General features: G+C 44.8%; 1 protein-coding gene across 2 annotated transcripts in view; it reads left to right on the top strand.

Annotated features, from left to right (window-relative positions):
- Nucleotides 1-18991: 18991 nt before the first annotated feature.
- SH3KBP1 (SH3 domain containing kinase binding protein 1) overlaps nt 18992-23484 on the top strand; it is a 436506-nt gene continuing 432013 nt past the window's right edge. For both annotated transcript variants that reach the window (XM_029240519.1, XM_029240521.1), the window contains exon 1: nt 18992-19276. In XM_029240519.1, the coding sequence (XP_029096352.1) occupies nt 19273-19276 (4 nt within the window). In that variant the 5' untranslated portion in view covers nt 18992-19272. The remainder of the gene's footprint in view (nt 19277-23484) is intronic.

Here is a 23484-nt window from a genome sequence, read left to right as displayed (position 1 = left end):
TAGGTACTATTATTGTCTCCATTAGGAAACTGAGGCACAGAGGAGGTAAGTAATTTGCCCAAGGTCACCAGCTAATAAGTGCCAGAGCTGGGATTCAGACCCAGGCAGAGTTTCTTTCTTAAAGTCAGGTGTACTAAGGTATGACTTATATACAGTAAAATTCACCTTTTTTAAAAAAAATTTTTGGCCATGCCGCATGGAATGTGGGATCCTAGTTCCCCAACCAGGGATCAACGCCCCGCCCCACCGCCCCCGCATTGGAAGCACGGAGTCTTAACCACTGGACAGCCAGGGAAGTCCCTAAAATTCACCCTTTTAAGGCATGCAGTTCAATAGTTTTGACAAACGTATACAGTCATTTAATCACCATCACAGTCAAAATATAAAATACTTTTATTGCCACCCGAAGTTCCTCTGTGCCCCTTTGTGGGCAGTCTCCTCTCCCACCCCAAGCAAACATGGATGTGTTTTCTATCCCTATAATTCTACCTTTTCCAGAATGCCATATCAATGGAATCATGCAGTATGTGGCCTGTTGTGTCTGACTTATTTCAGTTAACATAATGCTTTTATGATTCATCCTTGTTGTTGTATATATCTCACTAATTCATTCCTTTTTATTGCTAAGTAGTATTACATTGTCTGGATGTACCATAATTTACTTATCCATTCGCTACTTGATAAGCATTTGTTCCTTCTACCTTTTGGCAATTACAGATTAAGTACAGGTTTTTCCGTAAGCATATCTTTTTATTTCAATTGGGTAAATGCCTAGAAGTGAGATTGTCGGGTCAAATGGTAAGTATATGTTTAACTTGATAAGAAATGACCAAACTGTTTTTCTAAGTAGCTGTATCATTTTACACTCTCGCCAGCAAAGTATGAGAGTTCCAGTGGCTCCACGTCCTTGCCAGCCTGTCATTTTGTTTGTGTTTTTAGCCATTCTAGTAGGTGTGAAATGGCATTGTCACACATTTCAACCAATTGTCTCTCCATCTATCTAAAACTTTTTTAGTTGGAAATACACTTACAGAAAAGTTGCAAGGATGATACAAGGAACATCATTTGAAATACAGTTGGGTTTTTTTTTTTCAATTTGCTTTCAGTTTTGGCTTTTTCCCTTTTCACCCTTGTTCATTTGATTTTTTGAATATATAGAATATTAACATACTCCCACAAATCAAAACTATACAGAAGGACACACTAAGAGAAGTGTCACTCCGTCCCATATTCCTTCAACAACGTTCCCTCCCTCTCCTTGTAGGTGACCAACTTCCAGCTTCTCCTGCCTGTGTTTTGGGGAATGACAACCAGATACATGTATGTTTTCTTACTTCCCCTTTTTCCTTACGCAGAAGGAAGCATCTTTTATATCCTCTTTTGCACTTGGCCCTTTTCACTTAAGAAATCCTGGAAGTCACTCCCTGTCACTTTGTGAGGTTGTCCTCCTCCTCCTTTACAGTTGCAGTCCTCCACTTGTCCCTATGCCATTATTCAACCACACTCGTGTTCAGACATTTCGGTAGTCTCTGATATTTCGCAATTACAAATAATGCTGTAATCAATAACCTTGTGCATATTTATTTTCATCTTGTTGGAGGTGAATCTTCAGGGTAAATTGCAAGAAGTGAGATTGTTGGGTGGAACGGTAAACTGTATACGGAATATTCTTAGATACTGCCTGCTCTACTCCACGGGAGTTGTACCAGTTGGAATTTCCCACAGCCTGGCCAGTGGAGTGTGTTGACAAGCTTTGAATTTTTGCCAGTCTGATCCGTAAAAGTGCTATCTCAGTGTTGTTTTAATTTGCATTTCAACCAGAGGTATTTTAATTAATTAATTAGAAGTACAGTTTATTTACAATAATAGTTTCAGGTGTATAACATGGTGATTCAACATTTTTATAGATTGTACTCCATTTAAAGTTATTACAGAATAATGGCTCTATTTCCCTGTGTTGTACAATATACCCTTGTTGCTTATTTATTTTATACATAGTAGTTTGTGTCTCTTAATACTCTACCCCTATCTCCATACTTCCTCTCTCCACTGGTAACCCCACTAGTTTGTTCTCTATGTCTGTGAGTCTGTTTCTGTTTTGTTTTGGTAGCTGGTATGATCTTCAGGTACTGAAACACATTTTACAGACTCCCAACTTGGCATTCTCTAGAAAACTCTGGAAATAGTTTTCATCCTTGAAAAATTTTAGCACACATGCCTCCCAAATGGACAGAGGTGACTTCTGAGCCCTTGTACCAGTTTTTTTTTTTTCAGTTTGGTCTCTTCCTGTTCATGTATTAGCTGGTAGGGACTCTTCTAAAGCTTTCTTGCCCCACCTAATGGGCAAGGAAGGGAATCGAGCTGTTTTTTCGACTGCTGCCTGGAAACCAGTTGAGACTCAGTGCCCACTAAGATGTTCTAGCCTAGCAGACCTTAGCACAAAACAAGATTTGAAAGAGAACAAGATATGGAGATTTATAGTCATGGCTTCAACATACTCCTAGAGCATGGATGGCTAAACCATGTTTGGAGAGTGTTAATAAAGGTTGTTGACATCTTTTCTTAGCTGTGCTAATTGCTACATGTGTAATCTTTGGTCACAGCTGTGGCTATAGTTAGTCTCTAGGCCCTCAGATGCTCATTTTAAAAGTTATTTATTTATGCAAAATGAAAATAACTTTTTTTCTGGTTATAAGAGTAATGCATGCTTGATGGGGGACAATATCCTAGAAAGTAGGAGAAGGCATAAAGAAGAAAATGAAAATTTATTGTATGTATTCCTACCACTCAGTGGTAACCAGAGTTAACAGTTTGGTGTCAGTCCTGTGGGCCTTTGGCACATATATACTCACTGTGCATGCAAACACACACACTCACACACACTCACATTTTCCTACTCTCTGTATCTGTCTCTGTCTCCCTACATAAACTCACACACACATATGTACATACATACGTGCATAACAAAAACACATTTTTCTGCACATAATACACCCACACTTCTAAAAAATAAAAATTAGATAGTAGTGAACTTACTATTTTGTCTTTTTCTTTTTTCACAACGTACAGTGAACATCTTTTGCTATTCATCATAAAGCTCTATAGCATGGTAGTTAATTGCTACATAGTAGTCTTTATAGCTGTACCTTAAACCTTTTTATCATGAACATGTATTTGTTTATAATTTTTCAGCATCATGAACAGTGTCTATGAACATAAATTTCTGTACATATGACTAATTATTTCACTAGCATTAATTCCTAGAAGGAGAATTGTTGGGTCAAAGAGTGCATGTTTTAAAAAATATTTTTAGGGAATTCCCAGGTGGTCCTGTGGTTAGGACTTGGCGCTTCCTCTGCAGGGGCCACAGATTCCATCCCTGGTTGGAGAACTAAGGTCCCGCCAGCCACGTGGCCAAAAAAAATATTTTTTTAAATTAAATTAAACATAGACGCCTTGGGGTGAGCATAATAACGCCACTCCACCAAAGATGTCCACGTCCTCATCCCTGGAAAGTGTGACTATGTTACCTGGCAAAAGGAAATTTGCAGGTGTGATTAAGTTAATGATCTTGCACTGGGGAGATTGTTCTGGATTATCCAGGTGAGCCAATATAATCACAAGGGGTTTTATTAGCAAAACAGGGAGACAAGGTAGTTACAGAAGGAGCTGTGATGATGGAAGCAGAGTTCAGAGAGATGTAATTTCTGACGGGAAAAGGGCCATGAACTCCGGAACGCCAGCAGCCTCGAGTCTCTAGAACTGGAAAAGGCAAGGAAATGGGTTCTCCCGTAGAGCCTCTGGAGGGAGTTCAGCCAGGCCAACACCTTCATTTCAGCCCAGTGACCCCCATTTTGGACTTCTGACTTCTGGAATGGTAAGATAAATTTGTGTTGCTTTAAGCCACTCCGTTCGTAATAATTTGTTACAGCGGGGACGGGAAAGTGCTCTACACACATTGTAAACAATTGTCCTAAATAAGGCTTCTCTCGCTATGCGTGGACCCCTGCTTTCCTCCCTTGTATTCCTCAGTTCCATTCCCCAGGGGGATCCACTTTCAAATCTTATACCTCTGTCTTCTGGATTTACCTCCTTATATCTAAATAACATACCTGGGCTTCCCTGGTGGGGCAGTGGTTAAGAATCCACCTGACAATGCAGGGGACACGGGTTCAAGCCCTGGTCCAGGAAGAACCCACATGCCGCGGAGCAACTAAGCCTGTGTGCCACAACTACTGAGCCTGTGCTCTAGAGCCCACGAGCCACAACTACTGAGCCTGTGTGCCACAACTACTGAGGCCCGCCCACCTAGAGCCCACGCTCCGCAATGAAGAGTAGCCCCCGCTCGCAACTAGAGAAAGCCCGCGCACAGCAATGAAGACCCAGTGCAGCCAAAAATAAACAAATAAATAACATGCCTATACTGCTATTTCTTGACATTAATTTTAGGCACTATCTATTGAGCTCCTCTTAGAATCACCTCCATTACCCTTCCCAACTTCTCACCCCAAAGTCACCCTCTATATTATTATCATATTTTTTGGTTAATCAATATATTAATTGCTTTACATTTTATGACCACATATTGTTTGTTAAATGAACCACATAGTTTATACTATAGATTGTTTTCCTTTTTTTTTTTTTACAACTTGTTTCTCCTGATGTTAATAACTGTCTTGACTTTCTTATTTGCTGAGTTTTTAGGCCTCATTCAAATCCTCTGTATTAGTTTCCTATTGCTGCTATAATAAGGCCAGAAGTCTAAAATGGGTCTCACTGGGCTAAAATCAAGGTGTTGGCAGGGCTGCATTCCTTCTGGAAGCTCTAGGGGAAAAGCCATTCCCTTGTTTTTCCAGCTTTCAAAGGTTGCCTGCATTCCTTGGCCCCTTCCATCTTCCACGTTGGTTACAGCTGGTCCCGTCTTTCTCACGCTGCACCACTCTGACTCTTTTTCTGCCTCCCTGTTGCATATTTAAGGACCTTTGTGATTACATTGGGCCCACCTGGATAATCCAGCCTCCTCGCCCCTTCCCAAGGTTGGCTGATGAGCAACGTTAATTCCATCTGCAACCTTAATTTCTCTTTTCCATCTAACCTAACATATTTACAGGTTCCGGGAATTAGGATGTGGGCATCTTTGGCTGCGGGGGGCATTATTCTCCCTACCACGTCATCCACCAGATCTGCCAAAGGTAATGAATAACATGTTCCACATAGTCAATGAAATCAGAACTCCCTCCTCGAGTTCTCCATGTTGTTTCAGCTGAACCGATTGCCCTCTGGTCTTGCTACACAGCGTCATCCAGGGATCGTCCTGTCACTGCTCCCTTGGGTGGCACCCTTAGTTTCCTGGGTCTCGTATCTTCCGTATTCTTAGTGTACTCCTTTCTCTGCTGGGGCACATCCTTCTGACGTTTCTGAAGGAAGAGTACATGGGAGGCATGCATTTGGAGTCCTCGCATGTCTGGAAATGTCATTCTTCCACTTTCATATTTGATTGATGGTTTGGTTGAGTGTAGAATTCTAGGTTGAGGGTCATTAACTCTCAGAATGTGGAAGGTATTGCTCTGTTATCTCCCGACTTCTAGAGACCTGATTGAGACGTCTCATACTATTCTGATCCCCAATCCCTTTGTTAAGCAACTTGCTTGTTCTCTCCGGAAGATTTTAGGATTTATCACTGGTATTCTGAATTTCATGAGACTATGTCCTGGTGTGAATCTTTTTTTATTCATTGTCTTGGACACCTGATGGGCCCCTTCCATGTGGAGACAATTGGCCTTCAATTTAGGGACTTTTTTTTGTATTATTAATTTGATAATTTCAGTCCTTCCATTTATTTACTTGTTTCCTGGACTACATATAAGTTGGATATTTGACCTTCTGGAACGATCCTCTATATTTCCTATCCCTTCTGTTCTATTTTCTATTTCACTGTCTTTTATTTTACCTCCTGGGAGATTTCCTTGACTTTATATAACAACTCTTTTATTCAGCTTTTAAAATTTTGGCTATAATATTTTGTATTCCAAGATCTTTCTCATCCTCTTGATTGCAACAACTTTGCCTCCTCTTCCCCCTCCTCCCCCCCCCCCTTCTCTCTTTATCTCCCTCTTTCTCTCTCTCTCTCTCTCTTTTTTATTTGTGTCCTGTCCTTGTTTCATGGATACAATATCATCTCTTCACATTTTGAGAATCTTTTAGTGTTTGTTTTTTTTTCCTCCTTATGTAGTATTTATTTTATTTTATTAAAAACATTTTAATTGAGGTAACATTAGTTTATAACATTATATAAGTTTCCTGTGTACAACATTGTATTTCGACTCGTGTATACCCTACAACGTGCTCCATGGATCACCATACAGTTGACCCCCTTTACCCATTTCATCCTCCCCCTCTCCCACTCTGGTAACCACTACTCTGTTTTCTGTATCTGAGTGTTTGTTTTGGTTTAGGTTTAGTTCACTTATTTTGTTTTTCTTTTCTTTTTTTAGATTCCACATATCAGTTAAATCATACTGTATTTGTCCTTCTCTGTCTGACTTATTTCACTTAGCATAATACCCTCAAGGTCTCATCCATGTTGTCACAAATGGCAAGATTTCATTCTTTATTCTGGCTGAATAGTATTCCATTTTGTGTGTGTGTGTGTGTGTATACACACACACATACTGCATCTTCTTTATCCATTCATCTGCTGATGGGCACTTAGGTTGTTTCAACCTTTTAGTGTTTGGTTTTTGATGAAGTCTTCTTTTGTTCCCTGTATACTTGTTTTTTTCCCTTAGTTCCTTTTTTTGGTATGTATTTGTCGCTTTCCTTCACATGGAGATGTTTCTCAAATGTCTGGTGACCTTTGACCGTTGGTATTGAACACCAAGACACCTACAAGCCTTTTGGCCATCCTGTGAGGCTGGCAGGGACTCTGGTGAGGGGTGATGGAGCAGTGTGTCAGTTGTGGCCTGGCAGGAAACAGATGCTGCACTTAAACTGGGCCATGGAGAAAGGTTTAATAAGGGATCATTTATGAAGATGTGGGCAGGGTTCAGGGGGAAGAGCAAAGATTAGATCAGTATGCTGTGGCCCAAAGGGAAGAAGGAGGGAGTCATGTTTGGAACTCCCTGAGGGTCTCCACACGGGAGGGCAGGGGTCAGGAGCTGTGGTCTTCAGCACAAGAACACAGCCGGTCGGTGACACGGAAGGGAGGGCGTGAAGGGACTATATGCCCTGACTTCTCTCTCCTCCTGCCGTTCATCCCTGCCAGTGCCGTCCACTGGATGAACTTGACACAAAGCCATCCATACTTCCAGTGCCCAGAGTGGGCTGGAGGAGGACCAAGGATGGAAGAGGAAGGCTTCCTTCACAGCCTGTATCAGTCTGGGTCTGTCAGGAGAACAGAAGCCACTCTGCATGTTCCAGGTATAAAAAGTCGAATGTAGAATTAGGGGCTTGCTTGGGGGTTGGAAGAGCTGGAGTGGGTGGTGAGGATAGAGGTCAGAGTTGCTGCCCAAAAGGTCAGAAGAGCTGACACTTGAGCGCCTTGGCCCAAAGCTCCAGAATTGCATGCTGCGGCAATTCTCAAGAATCTCTGAGAAGGTTCTCCCACCAATCGCCCCAGTTTACAGTGGCAAAGTGTTCTCAAAAGCTTAACGGGAAGCCGCTGTGAATCCCATCCGCCCACGTGTCTGGTTTCCACAACCTCCAGGGAACTAGTGTTTGGTTTCATTTTCTTGCACGTCTGCATCCGGGGATCTTTCCTCTCGGCCCCCTTGGTTTTCTGGAGAAGGAGCCTCCCATTCCCCACCCGTGGCAGGGAGGAGCACCAGGCTTGGTCACTAGGGTTCCAGGAACTGGATCCTGTCGGGGTTACTGTCTGGCGGGGCAGGGTCAGGAGAGGACTGAGGGTCCAGCCACTCAGTGTGCAGACGGCGACACTCTCGCCTGAATTCTGCTCATCCAAAGTGCTCGCTTCCCGGGGTCCGCTGAAGACCTCTATTTGGCAGCTTCCTGCTAAGCCTGATACCCCTCCCAGGCTGCTGTTTGAACCCCACCAGCGCCTTGAAATGTCTAGTCCTGTGCTGTTTCCTCTCCTGTTCTCCTTGTCCTTGTGGGTGGAGTCCCTCTTTCTTCCTTTATCATCATTTTCCTGGGATTTGAGAGGGAAAGATGGTGACACATGTAGCCAGTGTGCTTGGATGAACCAGAAGCGCGTATTTCTTAAGACTGCTACAAATTGTCAAATTAGATGCTCACTTTAAGGTCCTGTAATAATAATTTTGGAATGTTTATTTGTTCAATTATAGTCATTATTTATTCTAAGGTATTCAAATAACGAAAACTATGAAATCGTATAACAACCTTTAAAAACAACCTTTTTTGTTACTAAAATGATGCTCATTAAAGAAAATCTGGAATAGTGCCAGACACTAGCTAAGCACTTTGCAAGCATTAGTCCATTATAGCCTCAGGCCAATCGATTTTCCAGGTGAGGAAGCTGAGGCACAGAAAGGTTCAGAAAGCTCCCAAGACAGGGAGCCAGTTAGTCCCGGGTAAAGCCTGAATCGTTCATTCCCAGGCCAGTGGCTGCACCCACATCCTCTGCTGGTTCAGAAAATAGAAGGAAAAATGACCAAATACAGCCACGTGATTCCAAGATGGCCTTTTAACCTTTTGGAGTATTTGCTGCCATAGTTTTGAATGTATTTTCTAAGTTAAAAGGCAATTTTAAGTATAGGGTATATGAAGATATGTATTCTGTGTTTTATCACTTGGTGTTATGCCATAAACATTTTGTATATATACAAATTTCATACCAAGCAAAACACTCTTAAGGATCCATTTACATTTTATATTAAGGCCACTGAATAGGAATTTTAAACCATGAAAAAAAATTGGATTGCTTTGTTCAACTTCAGACAACTCTGTAGTTTCTAATGGGATCAGACACAGCTGTCTTTACATTGCCAGACCTCCCTGCTGAGGGACATGGGGCATTTAGCTTCTCTGAACTTGAGTCTCCTCACTTGTAAAACGGGGATAGTAACGTCTTACACTGTTGTCATGAGAATGTAAACGAGGATAGAAGGGTATCAGAGCTCCCTGCTTCTCCATAAACGGTAGTGATTATCTTAAGGTAGATTTTCAGAAGATAGGTAACACGCTGTGTTTTTGTGTAAGGTTCAACCTTTTTACTCCTTTATTTGGCCACTGAGAAAAGGTCTGGTCTCTACTTGATAGGCTACTGGTGTTGTTTACAGTTAGGAAAGACTGAGGCGTATATAAAACTTCTCCAAAAATTTAATGAACACATGGCAATGTTCCTTTAAAGATTCCCTTTTGTTCAGGACATTTTCTGGGAAGCGACTGGTTAGATAGATGATCGTCCTTAGATCATGCGGGGGTGACGGGGGAGAAGAATGTCAGGCTAAAGATCACTACACTTACGACCTGAGGTCAGCTGAGAGAGTGGGCGGCTGGGGAGGTAGCTAGTTTCCCGAAAAGTGCTTTGCCTCATTAAAGAGCGTCAGAGAATTCCTTAAGCATTTTTATCAGGAATTCTAATTTATTCCCAGAAGGTTATGAAATAATGTTCTCAAAAAGTTCTGTTCCAGACAGGTTTAATATTTCACAATCGAATTTATGAGAAAAGGAAAAGGTGTTTTGGGAATCCTCCAAGACAAAAGTCCTTCCTCCCCAAGGTTCTCATTTTCTATCATTAGAGCACCAAAGAGAGTCACAAACTAAAAAAAAAAAATACAATTATAGTGTGTGGAAATCTTCATATATCTTAGTATCATTACACATTTAGAAAATGCCTGAAGGAATATTCCATCAGAAGTTAATAGTGATTATCAATTATCTCTGTAATAACCAATAATTGTGAACTTATGGAAGATTTTTACCTTCTATACTATATCTTTGTTTTATTTTAAAAAATAAAAAAAATAATGAACAGTTATTACTTTTGTAATAATAATAAACAGCAAATCCGTTTTCCCGGCTCAGAGGTGTGTGTCGCTGGTAGCTCCCTTGAGACCCTTTTCAAGGATCAACCAGTTTGTCAGATGACCACACAGGTCATCTGGGCTCCAGGGAGCCGAGGTCCAGCGAGATTCTCACACTTGAGCTGGATCATAATTCCCTAGAGGGCTGGTTCAAACTTGGATCACTGGGGCCCCCACAGAGTTCCAGATTCAAAGGGCCTGGGGAGGGGTCCACAGTGTGCATTGCTAAGTTCCCACGTGCCGCTGTAGCAGCTGCTGCTCTGGGGACCACACTTTAAGAACCCCTGTAGCCCAGGGAAAAAAACGAACAGGGGACTCAAAGTCGAACAAACATGTACATAGACTCATTTGTCTTATTTTTTTAGATTCTACATATAAGTGATATAATATTTGTCTTTGTCTGACTTACTTCACTTGGTATGATAATTTCTAGGTCCATTCATGTTGCTGCAAATGGCGTTATTTCATTTTTTTATGGCTGAGTAGTATTCCATTCCATTATATATATATATATATATTTTTTTTTCTTCACATCTTAAACCAGTTGTCTGTTGATGGGCACTTGGGTTGTTTCCATGTCTTGGCTATTGTAACTAGTGCTGCTATGAACATTAGGGTGCATGTATCTTTTTTTTAAATAAATTTATTTATTTATTTATATTTATATAAATTTATTTATTTATTTAGGCTGCATTGGGTCTTCGTTGCTACAGTAAGCAGGGGCTTCTCTTGTTGCAGAGCACGGGCTCTAAGTGTGAAGGCTTCAGTGGTTGTGGCACGCGGGCTCAGTAGTTGTGGCTCGTGGGCTCTAGAGCGCAGGCTCTGTAGTTGTGGTGCACGGGCTTAGTTGCTCTGCAGCATGTGGGATCTTCCTGGATCAGGGCTCGAACCCGTGTCCCCTGCATTGGCAGGCGGATTCTTAACCACTGTGCCACCAGGGAAGTCCTGCATGTGTCTTTTCAAATTAGAGTTTTCATTTCCGGATATATGCCCAGGAGTGGGATTGCTGAATCATACAGTAGCTCTGTCTTTAATGTTTTGAGGAACCTCCATGCTGTTCTCCATAGTGGCTGCACCAATTTACATTCCAACTAACAGTGCAGTCCCTCCACACCCTCTCCAGCATGTATTATTTGTGGACTTGTTGATGATGGCGATTTGACCCATGTGAGGTGGTACCTCATTGTGGTTTTGATTTGCATTTCTCTAATAATTAGCGATTATTTTTTTCATGTGCCGTCTGTATGTCTTCTTTGGAGAAATGTCTGTTTAGGTCTTCTGCCTTTTTTTTTTTTTTTTTTTTTTTTTTGCGGTACGCGGGCCTCTCACTGCTGTGGCCTCTCCCGTTGCGGAGCACAGGCTCCGGACACGCAGGCTCAACGGCCATGGCTCACGGGCCTAGCCGCTCTGCGGCATGTGGGATCTTCCCGAACCGGGGCACAAACCCGTGTCTCCTGCATCAGCAGGCGGACTCTCAACCACTGCGCCACCAGGGAAGCCCTTCTGCCCATTTTTTGATTGGGTTGTCTTTTTCAATATTGAGTTGTGTGAGCTGTTTGTATATTTTGGAAATTTGCATCATTTGCAAATATTTTCACCCGTTCCATTGGTTGGCTTTTTGTTTTCTTGATGGTTTCCTTTGCTGTGCAAAAGCTTTTAAGTTTGATTAGGTCCCATTTGTTTATGTTTGCTTTTATTTCTTTTGCCTTGGGAGACTGATCTAAGAAAATATTGCTGCGATTTACATCGGAGAATGTTTTGCCTATGTTCTCTTCTGGGAGTTTTATGGTGTCATGTCTTAAATTTAGGTTCTTAAACCATTTTGAGTTTATTTTTGTATATGGTGTGAGGGAGTGTTCTAATATCATTGATTTACATGAGGCTGTCCAGCCTTCCCAACACCACTTACAGAAACAGACTCAAAGATATAGAAAACAAACTTATGGTAACCAAAGGGGAAGGGGAGGGGGGAGGGATAAATTAGGAGTATGGGGTTAACAGATACAAACTACTATACATAAAATAGATAAACGACAAGGGTCTACTGTATAGCACAGAGAACTATATCCAGTACCTTGTAATAATCTATAATGGAAAATAATCTGAAAAAATATGTATATATAACTGAATCACTTTGCTGTATACCTGAAAGTAACCCAACATTGTAAAGCAACTATACTTCAATAAAAAAGTGAAAAAAGTAGAAACAAACAAACAGACAAAAAGCCAAACAAAGATGAACTTGATTTACTTCCCACTTTTGCCTCCGGCTGGCCTGTAATTATTTTTGAGGAGAGGAACTTGATTTGACTGGCTCTATATAACAAGAAGTTGTGCCAGAAAAGGGTTTCACGCTACCTTATTACAGGCAGACCTCAGAGATATTGCTGGTTGGGTTCCAGACCACAGCAATAAGGCAAATATCTCAATCAAATGAGTCACAGACATTTTTTGGTTTCCTAGTGCATATAAGACTTACGTTTACACTATACTGTAGTCTATTAAGTGTGCTATCACATTATTGCTAAAAAATGCTAACCATCAGCCTCCAGCAAGTCCTAGTAACATCAAAGATCACCATAATAAATATAATAATAATGGAAAAGTTTCACATATTGTGAGAATTACACAGACATGACACAGAGACATGAAGTGAGCAAATGCTGTTGGGAATAGGGGGTAAATGGACTTGGCTCGAGGCAGGGTTGCCACAGACCTTCAGTTTGTAAGAAATGCAGTATCTGTGAAGTGCAATAGAGCAAAGTGCAGTAAAACGAGGTACACCTGTAACTGGGCGCCTGGTTCAGAGGCTTTTCAATTAAGTCCTGTGGTGTCTGGGGCTTGAGGACCCATCTGGGTTGGCTGTGTTCACAACCTGGGGTGTGGCCGTGGCTCATCACCCTCAGCTCAGGTCACTGGCTGTGGTTTCTCTTGAATCCTGAAGAGGTGACACTGAGGGTGATGGGGTAGCAGTTATTGCAATACTGATGTCCTGTTTGGGAAGTAATGTGGGGCTGTTAATGGAGGGGGCAAAGCACAGGGAAAACCATCCCCACCAGGCCCCACAAATGCAGTAACTCTCTCTTTTTTTATTGTGGTAAGATAAACATAAAATTTAACATTGCAACCATCTTTAAGTGCATAGTTCAGATGGAACAATGTGAATGTAGTGTACATTCACATTGTTCCATCCATCTCTGGAACTTTCTCATCTTCCCAAACTGAAACTCTGCCCCCATTATCACTCTTATATTTTATTTATTTATTTACCTATAGGCCGCACCAAGTGACATGCGGGGATCTTAGTTCCCAGACCAGGGATCGAACCTGAGCCGCCTGCAGTGGAAGCAGAGTCTTAACCACTGGACCGCCAGGGAGGTCCCACTCTTTTCAAATATATAACAGTCTTTGTTGAGATATAGTTCACGTACTATCAATTCACCTATTTTAAGGTATATAATCTAACAGTTTTCTAGTGTCTTCCTAGAGTTGTACAACTATGACCACAATCAATTTTAAAACGTTTTTGTTACTCCCAAAGGAAACTCTGTACCCATTAGCAGTCACTCCCCAATTCCCCCAGTCCTCTCCCCCAGCCCCTCATCATCTTTCTGTCTCTTTAGATTTGCCTGTTCTAGACATCTCATGTTAACAGAATCACATGATTATGTGTCCTTTTATATCTGGCTTCTTTCAATTAGCATCAGGTTTTCAAGGATTATCCATGCTGTAGCATGGATCACTGCTTCATTCCCTTTTGTATTCACTCTTAAGAAGATTCAGATTTGAACTCAGTATCTCCTCCCCACCCGCAATGGCTTCCTCCTCCACTTGATTGATCTCTCCGTCTACTCAGCTTCCAAACCAGCTAACAAAATCTTTCTTTCAAATCCTCCATCTGTGTTCCCTACCCTCTCTCCAAATCCACTGCCTCACCAGATCTGTCAAATGTGGTTCACAAACAACTCTAGAACGTGACCTCTCCTTGCAGTCAGTGTCAACGCCATCACGTTTCTTGCCTTTAATATCTCTGGCTTGTCCATGGCCTCCTGTTTTCAGGCTCTCCTTCCTCCAGTCCCGCTTCTGTGGGGTGATCAGTTACCTTCCTGAAATCGGTCTGCTTGGAAACCTGTGCTCCTCCCATGGCCGGCAGGGTCTTGTTCACACTGGGCCTGGTGCAGAGACCTCCTCCAATCAGACTTTTGGCCACACTCCCGCCCTTTCCACACAAGTTGCCTTGCAAGATCATCTGTTCCCCAGACTCTGAGCATTCTCACGTGTCCTTCCCTCTGTCTGGAGTGCCGGGGCTCCAACAGAACACCAGTCTGTGATGGGGCCTCTGAGCAATCCCTACTTTTAAATCTTCGTTACTGGTAAGATCAAAAGCTCCCTATTGGGTTTTTTTTTAACTTTTTATTTTATATTGGAGTATAGTTGATTAACCATGTTGTGTTAGCTTCAGGTGTACAGCAAAGTGATTCAGTTATACGTATACATGTATCTATTCTTTTTCAAATTCTTTTCCCATTTAGGTTGTTACATAATATTGAGCAGAGTTCCCTGTGCTATACAGTAGGTCCTTGTTGGTTATCTATTTTAAATATAGCAGTGTGTACATGTCAATCCCAAACTCCCAGTTTATCCCTCCCTCCCTGCCCCCCACCCTTCCCCTCTGGTAACCATAAGTCCGTTCTGTAAGTCTGTGAGTCTGTTTCTGTTTTGTAAGTAAGTTCATTTGTTATCATTTGTTGTTTAGAATCTGCATATATTTGTTTTTCTCTGTCTGACTTACGTCACTCAGTATGACAATATCTAGGTCCATGCATGTTGCTGCAAATGGCATAAAGCCCCCTATTGTTGATTAGCTCCTGTTTAAAAAAATTGGCCTGTCGGGATGGTTTATTCTGATGTTAAACGCCAATTACTCTATTTAAAGTTGTGTATATTTATTACAATGCATATTTCACACACATGATCTTAAATTAATGTCCAATGCTTTTGGAAGTTTTTTGGGAATATCACTTGATTCACTTTTTAATTGTGAAAATGCCCTTCTTTGCACAGGACCCCTTGTAATCTTGGGGGGAAGGAGGCCAGGTAGAGTAGGTAGAAAATAGTAGAAACCATATTGTTTGTTAATCTCCTAGGACTGTTCTCCCAATTTCCTATTTTCTTAGACAAAGCAGTGTTGTGAAAAGGATGGAAAACGTTCTTGGCAAGTTAGTCTGTACACTGGGGCTCTTGTTGTGTGTTTTAGATGCAAGTTCCTCTGACTGATCAACTTTGAAGTCAGTTACTCAGGCATTCTTTGGATTTGTTAACAAGAACACCTATTCCTGTTTTATGGTCTGGTGGGAGAGCACATTTCATCTCCTACTTACTTCCTTTGTGTTTTCCTTTACAAAGCAAGCCTTTCCTACAAACTTTGTAAAAATAATCATAGTTTAGTTTTTTAAACAATCTGCTTCTCTGAGTTGATTAGTTTTTGTCTCCGTAGAGCTGGTAAAACCAGTTTTCTTAGATGTATTGCGAAGGATTCAATGAAAAAGATAAAATGGGCGATGAGTGGGTCATTCTATGAGTGGTTATCAAGCGGAGTCAACCGGATAGAGCTAGCGAGAAGTTATCTCTGTGGCTTGATCTGGGCAGGTGACCTTTAACCCAGTATGCATGATGCAAAGGAAGGCGGGAAAAGCCTGCCTCAAAACTGTGAGCACGGAGCCTTGACCGCTTGCTCAACATGCTGTCTGCAGGGTTTCTCCTTAAACTTGCACCCACCCATTTGAGAATTTGAGGGGCGTCATGTCCACATTAAACATTACTGTGGTGTTCTCAATGGTGATTTTCTCTTTCCCTCATTTCTTTCTATTTATTAATTGGAATTCCTCAGTAAGGAAGACTTGGCCCCTCTCCCTGACGTATTTACTTATTTAGTCAATTATTTATTTATATCCATAGGGACAGGACTTTTATTCTTTGGGTTATAATCCAATAAAATCGTTATTTATTTTGTTCCTTGGGTTGTTCCAGCTTTGGCCTTTGGGAACTCTTTTGATGCCCTTTTGACTTGCCCCGTCATTTTTATTGATCACTTCCTATTTTCTGGCACCATGAGGTTTCTACATTTCTCCATAAAGCTCGTCAGAAGCACCAGATAATGACTGTCTTTTGTAAAGCACTCTGCATGTAATTTATATTAATGTAAAGATGATATTAAAGGTTATCAAAGCAAATTATCATTCATCACATGCAAATTACAGATGTCAAGTCCAAGAGCGAGAGCGTGACAGGCTGTGAGCGCTACACAGGCAGAGGCTCAATGCCTTCCACTGCACCCAAAATGTTATCCCCACTGAGTGACACAGTGGGGCCTTTTCACGTGACGGCGTTTTTAAGTGTGACAGTTCAGCTACTCTCCATTCCCCCAAATGCCTCATTTACTCTGGTAGAAATGGGAGTTCAGTGGGACAAAGATGTGGTATTAAATACGATTGTATTTCTCTCGTCATATTCATGAGATGAATTCACATAATTTGAAATAGTGCACTAATTATTTCTGTTAAAAGATACTTTCGTAAGAGGGAGGCAGGATGAGGAATTATACATCTACTCTTATCAGCAGCTGGATTTGAATCTTGATTTTAACTTTCCTGTGCTAGTCAGCAAAAGTTTCTCAAAGGAGAAATGAAAGGACAATAGGAATAATTCAGAAGAACCAAACAATAAGTCGGGGGGGGTGGAGGGGAAGGAATGTCCATCTTTATAATTTAGAGCAATTCAAAATGAAAAAAGTCTATAGTGTTATGGATAGAACTGATACAACTTAGTTTACTTAAGGCATTAAAATGAGAGCACAGCTCAGGAATTTTCAAAAATATTGTCGCTGTCAGTTTCTCTTCTGTGATAAAATGACAAATTTGTCCATGTAGGAAGCATACCCAGATCAAGGAGTAGGGACACAGGACTCTGGGTCAAGAAGGAAAACATATGTTCTGAAATAGACCAGAGCCAAAACAAGACACAAAAGTTCAGGTCGTCTGTCTTTGCCGGTCTGAAGCTGGGAGAACAAGTAAAGAAGATTGTCTTCTCCAAGTAGGACAGAGGTGAATCAGATTAAGACAGGACATAAGACACGCTGCTGATGTGTTTTTGTTTTTTTCCCTACAGAGTTCAGCCACCAGTTTGCTGTTTTAGGGTGGGGTTCAAGGAACAAAAGTCCCAGTAACAGTGGGCCTTAGCCAGGCTCTATGAGTTTCAGTGTTTGTCAGCTCTAAGATCATATCACAAGGTCTCATCGCCCTGATATGCAAGGCATGTAATGAGTGAGGTGCCATGGCGCCTGGAGCAAGTCTAGCTGAGCATTCATCTGTGCCTTCAACGCTTCAGATTCTTAATTTCCATGTTCTTTAATCCCTTCCATAGGAGTCTGTCAGTGATGTCACTACCACTTTCTCAGGAGCCGTGTTGGATGGGTCTTCTGCCCCTTGATTAGTCTCTTGTTTAGATTGCTCTGACACACACACAAAGTATTTAGAAAGATGATGCTACTGATCTCTTGTTGGTAAAGACCCTGACTTTGAGTATTTTTTTAAGCTAATGAAACTATTATAAGTACACCTTTCTGCAGAAATCCCAGGATGTAACCAATTTACAAGAGTTGTCCCAACATTATAGGTGAGGCATGGAGACAGTGTATATTGGGTAAGGGGTCAGCTTTTATTTGTCACTTGTGGATCCACTAACCTTCAGCCTCCTCCATTTTTCAGGGGCTAATAATTTAATTTCTTTAAAAAATTTAATTTCTTTATTGTCTTTATTTTCTCTCTTCCTGAATGTCTCCCATCTATTTCACTATCTCTTCCTACCACCAGATGGTGGAAAGGGAAAAGGAAATAACGAGACGGTAAATGAATGTGGTGGCTGTCAGAGTATGGTGAAAAGTGTGGTAGTGAATGGACCCCAAAAGGAGCTTGTGAGTTACCCGTGAATTACCACGAATTCCGTTTTCATTTTAGTGCCCACTCAAGGGTAGCCAGCCCAGGTCTGGGGGTCAATATGGCACAGTGATGCCTGTTGGGGAGGAACTGCCTCAGTGGATTCCTCGGAACATGAGAGCCTGGGAACATCGCTGAGCAATGAACCCCACCTGACCCAGGCATTCGGGTGCGGGGTTAGGGGTCCCTATGAAGGTCGGTGTGGGGCGATGCAGCCCACCGGCTTCGTTTCTCTTTCTGCATCTCCATCCCACCACCTCCTACAAGCCGAACTCGCACCTGGCCTGCCGTACCCACGCTGCACTGAAGGGAAATAGCGTTTCTCTCCCTCCATGGGATGAACCCCTTCTCCTTCCCAACAGCCCCCTCTGTGAAGCCTTCTGGGTTGCCTCGACACCCCGGGGTTACCTGTTAGCACACTCAGCAGGTGTTCGACCCCTCACCTTCCCATGGTTTCTCCTCCCCCAGTCTGTCCTCCACCTCACATCGCACCTTCGGGGTCGGCTCCTTCCACCTCCTTTCCCACGTGCCACTACACTCGGACGCGCCCTCCCCCCCTCGCTCCCCTCGCTCCTCTCCCTCCCCTCCTCTGGTCTCGAGGAGTCTCGCGGCATTTCCCGGGGCGTTAGACGAGCCGCCGAGGGTGGGGGGCGGCCTCGCGGAGCTGGGTCCCTCCCCACTGGGCGGCAAGGGGGACGCCGGAGCGCAGCCGTCACAGGGACGCCCCGGGCGCCAGCCCCGCCCTTGAAGGCCCCGCCCCTAGAAGGCCCCGCCCCCAAGGCCCCGCCCCCGCCCCGGCGGTCGCGCGTCCCCGGCAGGCGGAGCCGCAGGAGCATCGCGGCGGCGGCGGCGGCGGCGGCGACGGCGACGACGACGACGACGACGACGACGACGACGACGACGACGACGAGGAGGAGGAGGGGAGTGCGGGCGGCGCGGCCGCGGCTGCCGGGCGCTGGGCTGGGCGGCGCTTTTTTTTTTTTTTTTTTTCGCAATTTCCACTGGCGGGGAGCACCGGGCGCAGCGGGCCGCGATACAGCAGCAGCAGGAGTCGCCCCGGGCCAGCAGCGGCAGCAGAGGCAGCAGCGGGCGGCGCTGAGCCGCCGCGGCCGCCGCTACTAAGGAAGAAGCCGGCCCAGACGCCGCCGCGTCCCTATCCCTGCGCCCACATCCCGGTTCCCCGATTCCCGCGCCCGGGTCCCGGCGCCCCGATCCCCGCGTCCGCCTCCGCTAACTTTCACGCTGCCTCGGCGGCCAGGCCCGGCTCGACGCCAATGGGTGAGTGGGGGGCGCCCGGGTGCCCACCTCAGCCTGGGGGCGGCGCGCCTGTCCCGGGACCGCGGAGCCGAGGAGGGCGCCCCGGGAGCAAGGCCCCAGCTGGTGACACCGCTGTGGGCACCCTGCCTGCGTCGCGCACCCCCATTCACTCCCACTCGCGCCCGCGTCCCTGAGCGGCGCCGACGGGAACCCCGCGGGGGCTTGGGCGGAGGATCGCGGGGGCCGGCCCGGGGCGGCTGGGGCTGAGGGATGCGGGGGGTGTGGTTGGCTTTTCGGGTGGGCGGGGAGAGTTTTGGCCATTTTTTCGCCCCCGGCGCGCCTTTCTCTGCGTTGGGGACGCAGGTACCAGGAGCTGGTGGGCTCGGGCCCTGCGCAGGGCTTGATGTGCCCGCCTGGCCTCGCCGCAGGGGAAGCCGGAATCGCGGGGTCTCGGGGCGGCCGGGGGCCGGGTGCCTTTGCGGGGGGATGACGTGGTGGGGGGGCGGGAAACGCCCCAGTACCCGGCCTGGCGTGCGGTCCTCGGGTCCGGAGCGCCTGACCCGCCTCCCTTAGCGTCCCTCTTCCTCCCAGCCCTGACCCCCTCTCTGCCAGCCTGCATTCCTCCAGCCTGGCAAGCTCTCCGCTCGGTGATGCTCAAAGGCCACTTCCCACATCCTCTAAGTCTGCAGGCTTGGGGAACTGGAAACGGTGATTTAGTCCTTGATTTACTGGTCGAAGATCAGTTCCAAGTAGGCAACTAACTGTGAGGCCCCCTGGGTCCCATCTGGTATAGACCCAGGAGTATTGGAGCCACGTTGCCCAGAGGACCTGGCACTTTATTGGGCAATGGGCTTGAGAGTGCTAGCGCTAATGTTTGGCTCACCCAGGTAATATTCTTGCTGGCAGCCAATCTGTTTTCATGCCTCTGGCAGATTACTTTAGGGTGTTTCTAGGCCAAGCATAGGAAGACTGTAGATTATAATAAATCATAGTGAAGTGAGACCTTTCTGTGTTCAGGTCATAGGATTTAGGTAGGCGAGTCAGACAGTGATCGGCCAGCAGTCTTGGGAGGCTCGTGAAGACAGATGCACTGGAAGTGGGGAGGTTTAACCCTGTCAGTTGTTGACAGGCAAAGTTCAAATCCCATTTGTGGTCATTTGCCATAAGTCGTTTTCCTTTTCCAAAGTGGTGACGATCTGACGGCCTCTCAACTTCAATGTCACTTTTTTCTCAGTGCCCTTCTCTGATCCCTGCACCACTCCCAGTCTAAATCAGTTCCTTTCTGTTACCCTTTCTCCTTTAAAAAAATTGGCAGTATTACATATTTATTTGAGCTTAACATTTCTGTCTCCTACTGTAAGCTCCATGACCATGGGGACATTGCTGTGTTGCACTGTTTTGCTCAGCACTGTTTTCTTTGGTACCTGGCACAGAGCAGGCCCTAAATAGATATTTATTGAATCAATGAATGAATGAGTGAATGAATGAGGAGGTAGGAAACCCTCCTACTCTATGGAAGGCAGAACACTTAGCTTGGCGCTCTTGTTTTGCTTTGGCACCTAATAAGATGATTTAGTTCATTAACGAAGTATATACTTTAAACATCACCCGTTACTTTCACAACAGATTGGTTTCTCCTGAGGTAACCAAAAATGCTGTTTTGATCACCTTTCGTTTTGGGTGGGTCACCTAAAGGGTTGCACACAAAAAAAGATGTTAGATCCAAATGTCTTCTCCCGTGGCTGGACTCTGTTTTCTGTATCTCAGTGGGGGAGAGGACGGAGTTCTGTTTAAGAAGAAACAGACCTGTTTATCATTCAAGTCTGAACTGTTTTCATTATCAAGAACCTCCTAGGAAAATTAGAAAGTGCTTCTGCAGTTTATAGTCGTTCAGGCTTAATGGTTTTTTTTTGTTTTGTTTTTTCTTTTGCGGTACGCGGGCCTCTCACTGTTGTGGCCTCTCCCGTTGCGGAGCACAGGCTCTGGACGCGCAGGCTCAGCGGCCGTGGCCCACGGGCCCAGCCGCTCCGCGGCACGTGGGATCCTCCCAGACCAGGGCACGAACCCGCATCCCCTGCGCCGGCAGGCGGACCCTCAACCACTGCGCCACCAGGGAAGCCCGGCTTAGTCTTTTTTACTGTAACTATTACAAAGTGTGGGGGGGGGGCGCCGAAAGTGATTTTCATTTATTTCAGGTGTTAATACTTTGAGGCGCTAAGAGTAAAATGGATGCCGTCATTTAGTTCATGAAAATGTTTAGAGTGGGATTTGAGATGCTGGTAGTAGTTTGGGGGCTAAAGATCACGTGCTGTTTTCTTAAGCATCTTCAGCAGTGTATTTGTGATGAAGTACAGGTATTTAACAATTTATTCTGCATGTCTTCCAGTGGAGACACCTAACAGTGCTGTTTCTGAAGGAGGTGTGTGTGTACACACAGGCACACCCCCCTTCCCCAGTCTCCCGTATCTCTTTGGTTTTCAGAAGATTTGTCCAGTTTATCAGTTTGATATACTTCCATTCTTACCGGGTCTGATAAGGATTTTTCCCTTGATGGATAACACAGTAAAGCTGTATTACATAGTCTTTGATCTGAAAAACAACTGCAAAGTATCAAATCTCTAACACTGAAATGAAGCCAGTTAGCTGTGAAATGGCCTCTTACAAAAGCCCAGTCAGAATGTGCCATCTGAGTTTGCAGGGAGATGCCTTCAGTGCCAGATGCAGGGAAAGGGTCTTGTAACTACAGCTGCACAAATATTATTACCAGTGAAATTTGTGAGTCGTGGAGGATGTGCAAACCCAGCGAAGGATTTCCATTGAAAGAATTCCAGAGTAACAACAAAGTTTGGACTGTCGTTAGCACTGTATCGTATTGGTGGTGCTAGACTGCTTTATGCTAAATCAGCTAAAGCTAAAATGAGTATAACGTTTGCCTCCACAAACAGGCTCCAGTTAGAAATGGAAGAAAAGACTCCACCTTTATCAATCATGACCTTTACTTTACTACCTTCCATCCATCATGGCTGGGGCAAAGCCTTGCTACCCTCCTGGTTGCACAGACCTTGCTTATTTCTTCTCAGACGGCTTCAGTTCTTCTTGTGTTACTGACATTCTCTGATTAACCTTCGTATTTGTAATTGTTTTTTTTTTTTAAAATATATATTTATTTATTTATTTTTGGCTGCGTTGGGTCTTCGTTGCTGCACACGGGCTTTCTCTAGTTGCAGCGAGCGGGGGCTACTCTTCGTTGCAGTGCTCAGGCTTCTCATTGTGGTGGCTTCTCTTGTTGCAGAGCATGGGCTCTAGGCGCGTGGGCTTCAGTAGTTGTGGCACACGGGCTCAGTAGTTGTGGCTTGCGGGCTCTAGAGCGCAGGCTCAGTAGTTGTGGTGCACGGGCTTAGTTGCTCCGTGGCATGTGAGATCTTCCTGGACCAGGGCTCGAACCCATGTCCCCTGCATCGGCAGGCGGATTCTTAACCACTGCACCACCAGGGAAGTCCCTGTAATTGTTTTAAAGTCAGTGGCACACAGTGGTCAGTATTCATCCATTTATCCATCTATCCGTCCAATATTTATTGACCTCCTGCTTTGTGCCCAGTGTTGTGCCAGCGGCAGGCGCACAGCACACACAGACCTGCCGGCTTGGGCTTCTCAGTCTAGTGGGAGAGGTAGGCTTGAGTGCAGTACTTACAACGATGTGTAATTATAAGCCCAGGTGGGTCTCCTGAAAGGAGATTAGAGAGGGGGGATCTGACTTAGGCTGCAGAGGGGTAAGGACAGTGTCTTTGAGGAGACTGTGTTTGAGTTGAAATGTGCAAGTTGGCTAGGAGCCATCACTGCCCTCCATCTCCCCGTCCCCCCCCCCCTCAGGAGCACCTGCAGTGGAACAACCGTGTACCATGGGGACCCGCGGGGCATCACAGCGAGAGGGGGTCAGGAAGGACCACACGTAGCAGTGGGGCCTGTGTCTGGTGCTTTGGGGAGCGTTTAAGGAAGCCGGGTGTCGCTCTGGATTGGATGCTGTCAGGAAGCAGGGGTGAGTCCTGATCAGGCGTCTTAATCTTCTTACACGAGAAGCGGGGAAGACCAGACAAAGGCTGGGATTGGTGAAGAAGCAGCAGTCTCTTCTAGGAGCCAGGACCCAGGGACGTTGGGGTGACTTTGGTGGTTTGGACAAGTTCCTGCTTTGTCCGTGTTTTGACATGATTACGGAGTGGTCTTGTCAAGTA

Source organism: Monodon monoceros, unplaced genomic scaffold, assembly GCF_005190385.1.
Source record: "Monodon monoceros isolate NGI ecotype Baffin Bay Population unplaced genomic scaffold, NGI_Narwhal_1 Super_Scaffold_22, whole genome shotgun sequence".
Lineage (NCBI taxonomy): Eukaryota > Metazoa > Chordata > Mammalia > Artiodactyla > Monodontidae > Monodon > Monodon monoceros.
Note: the sequence above shows the minus strand (reverse complement) of the source record. Positions and strands in the feature narration are given on the sequence as shown.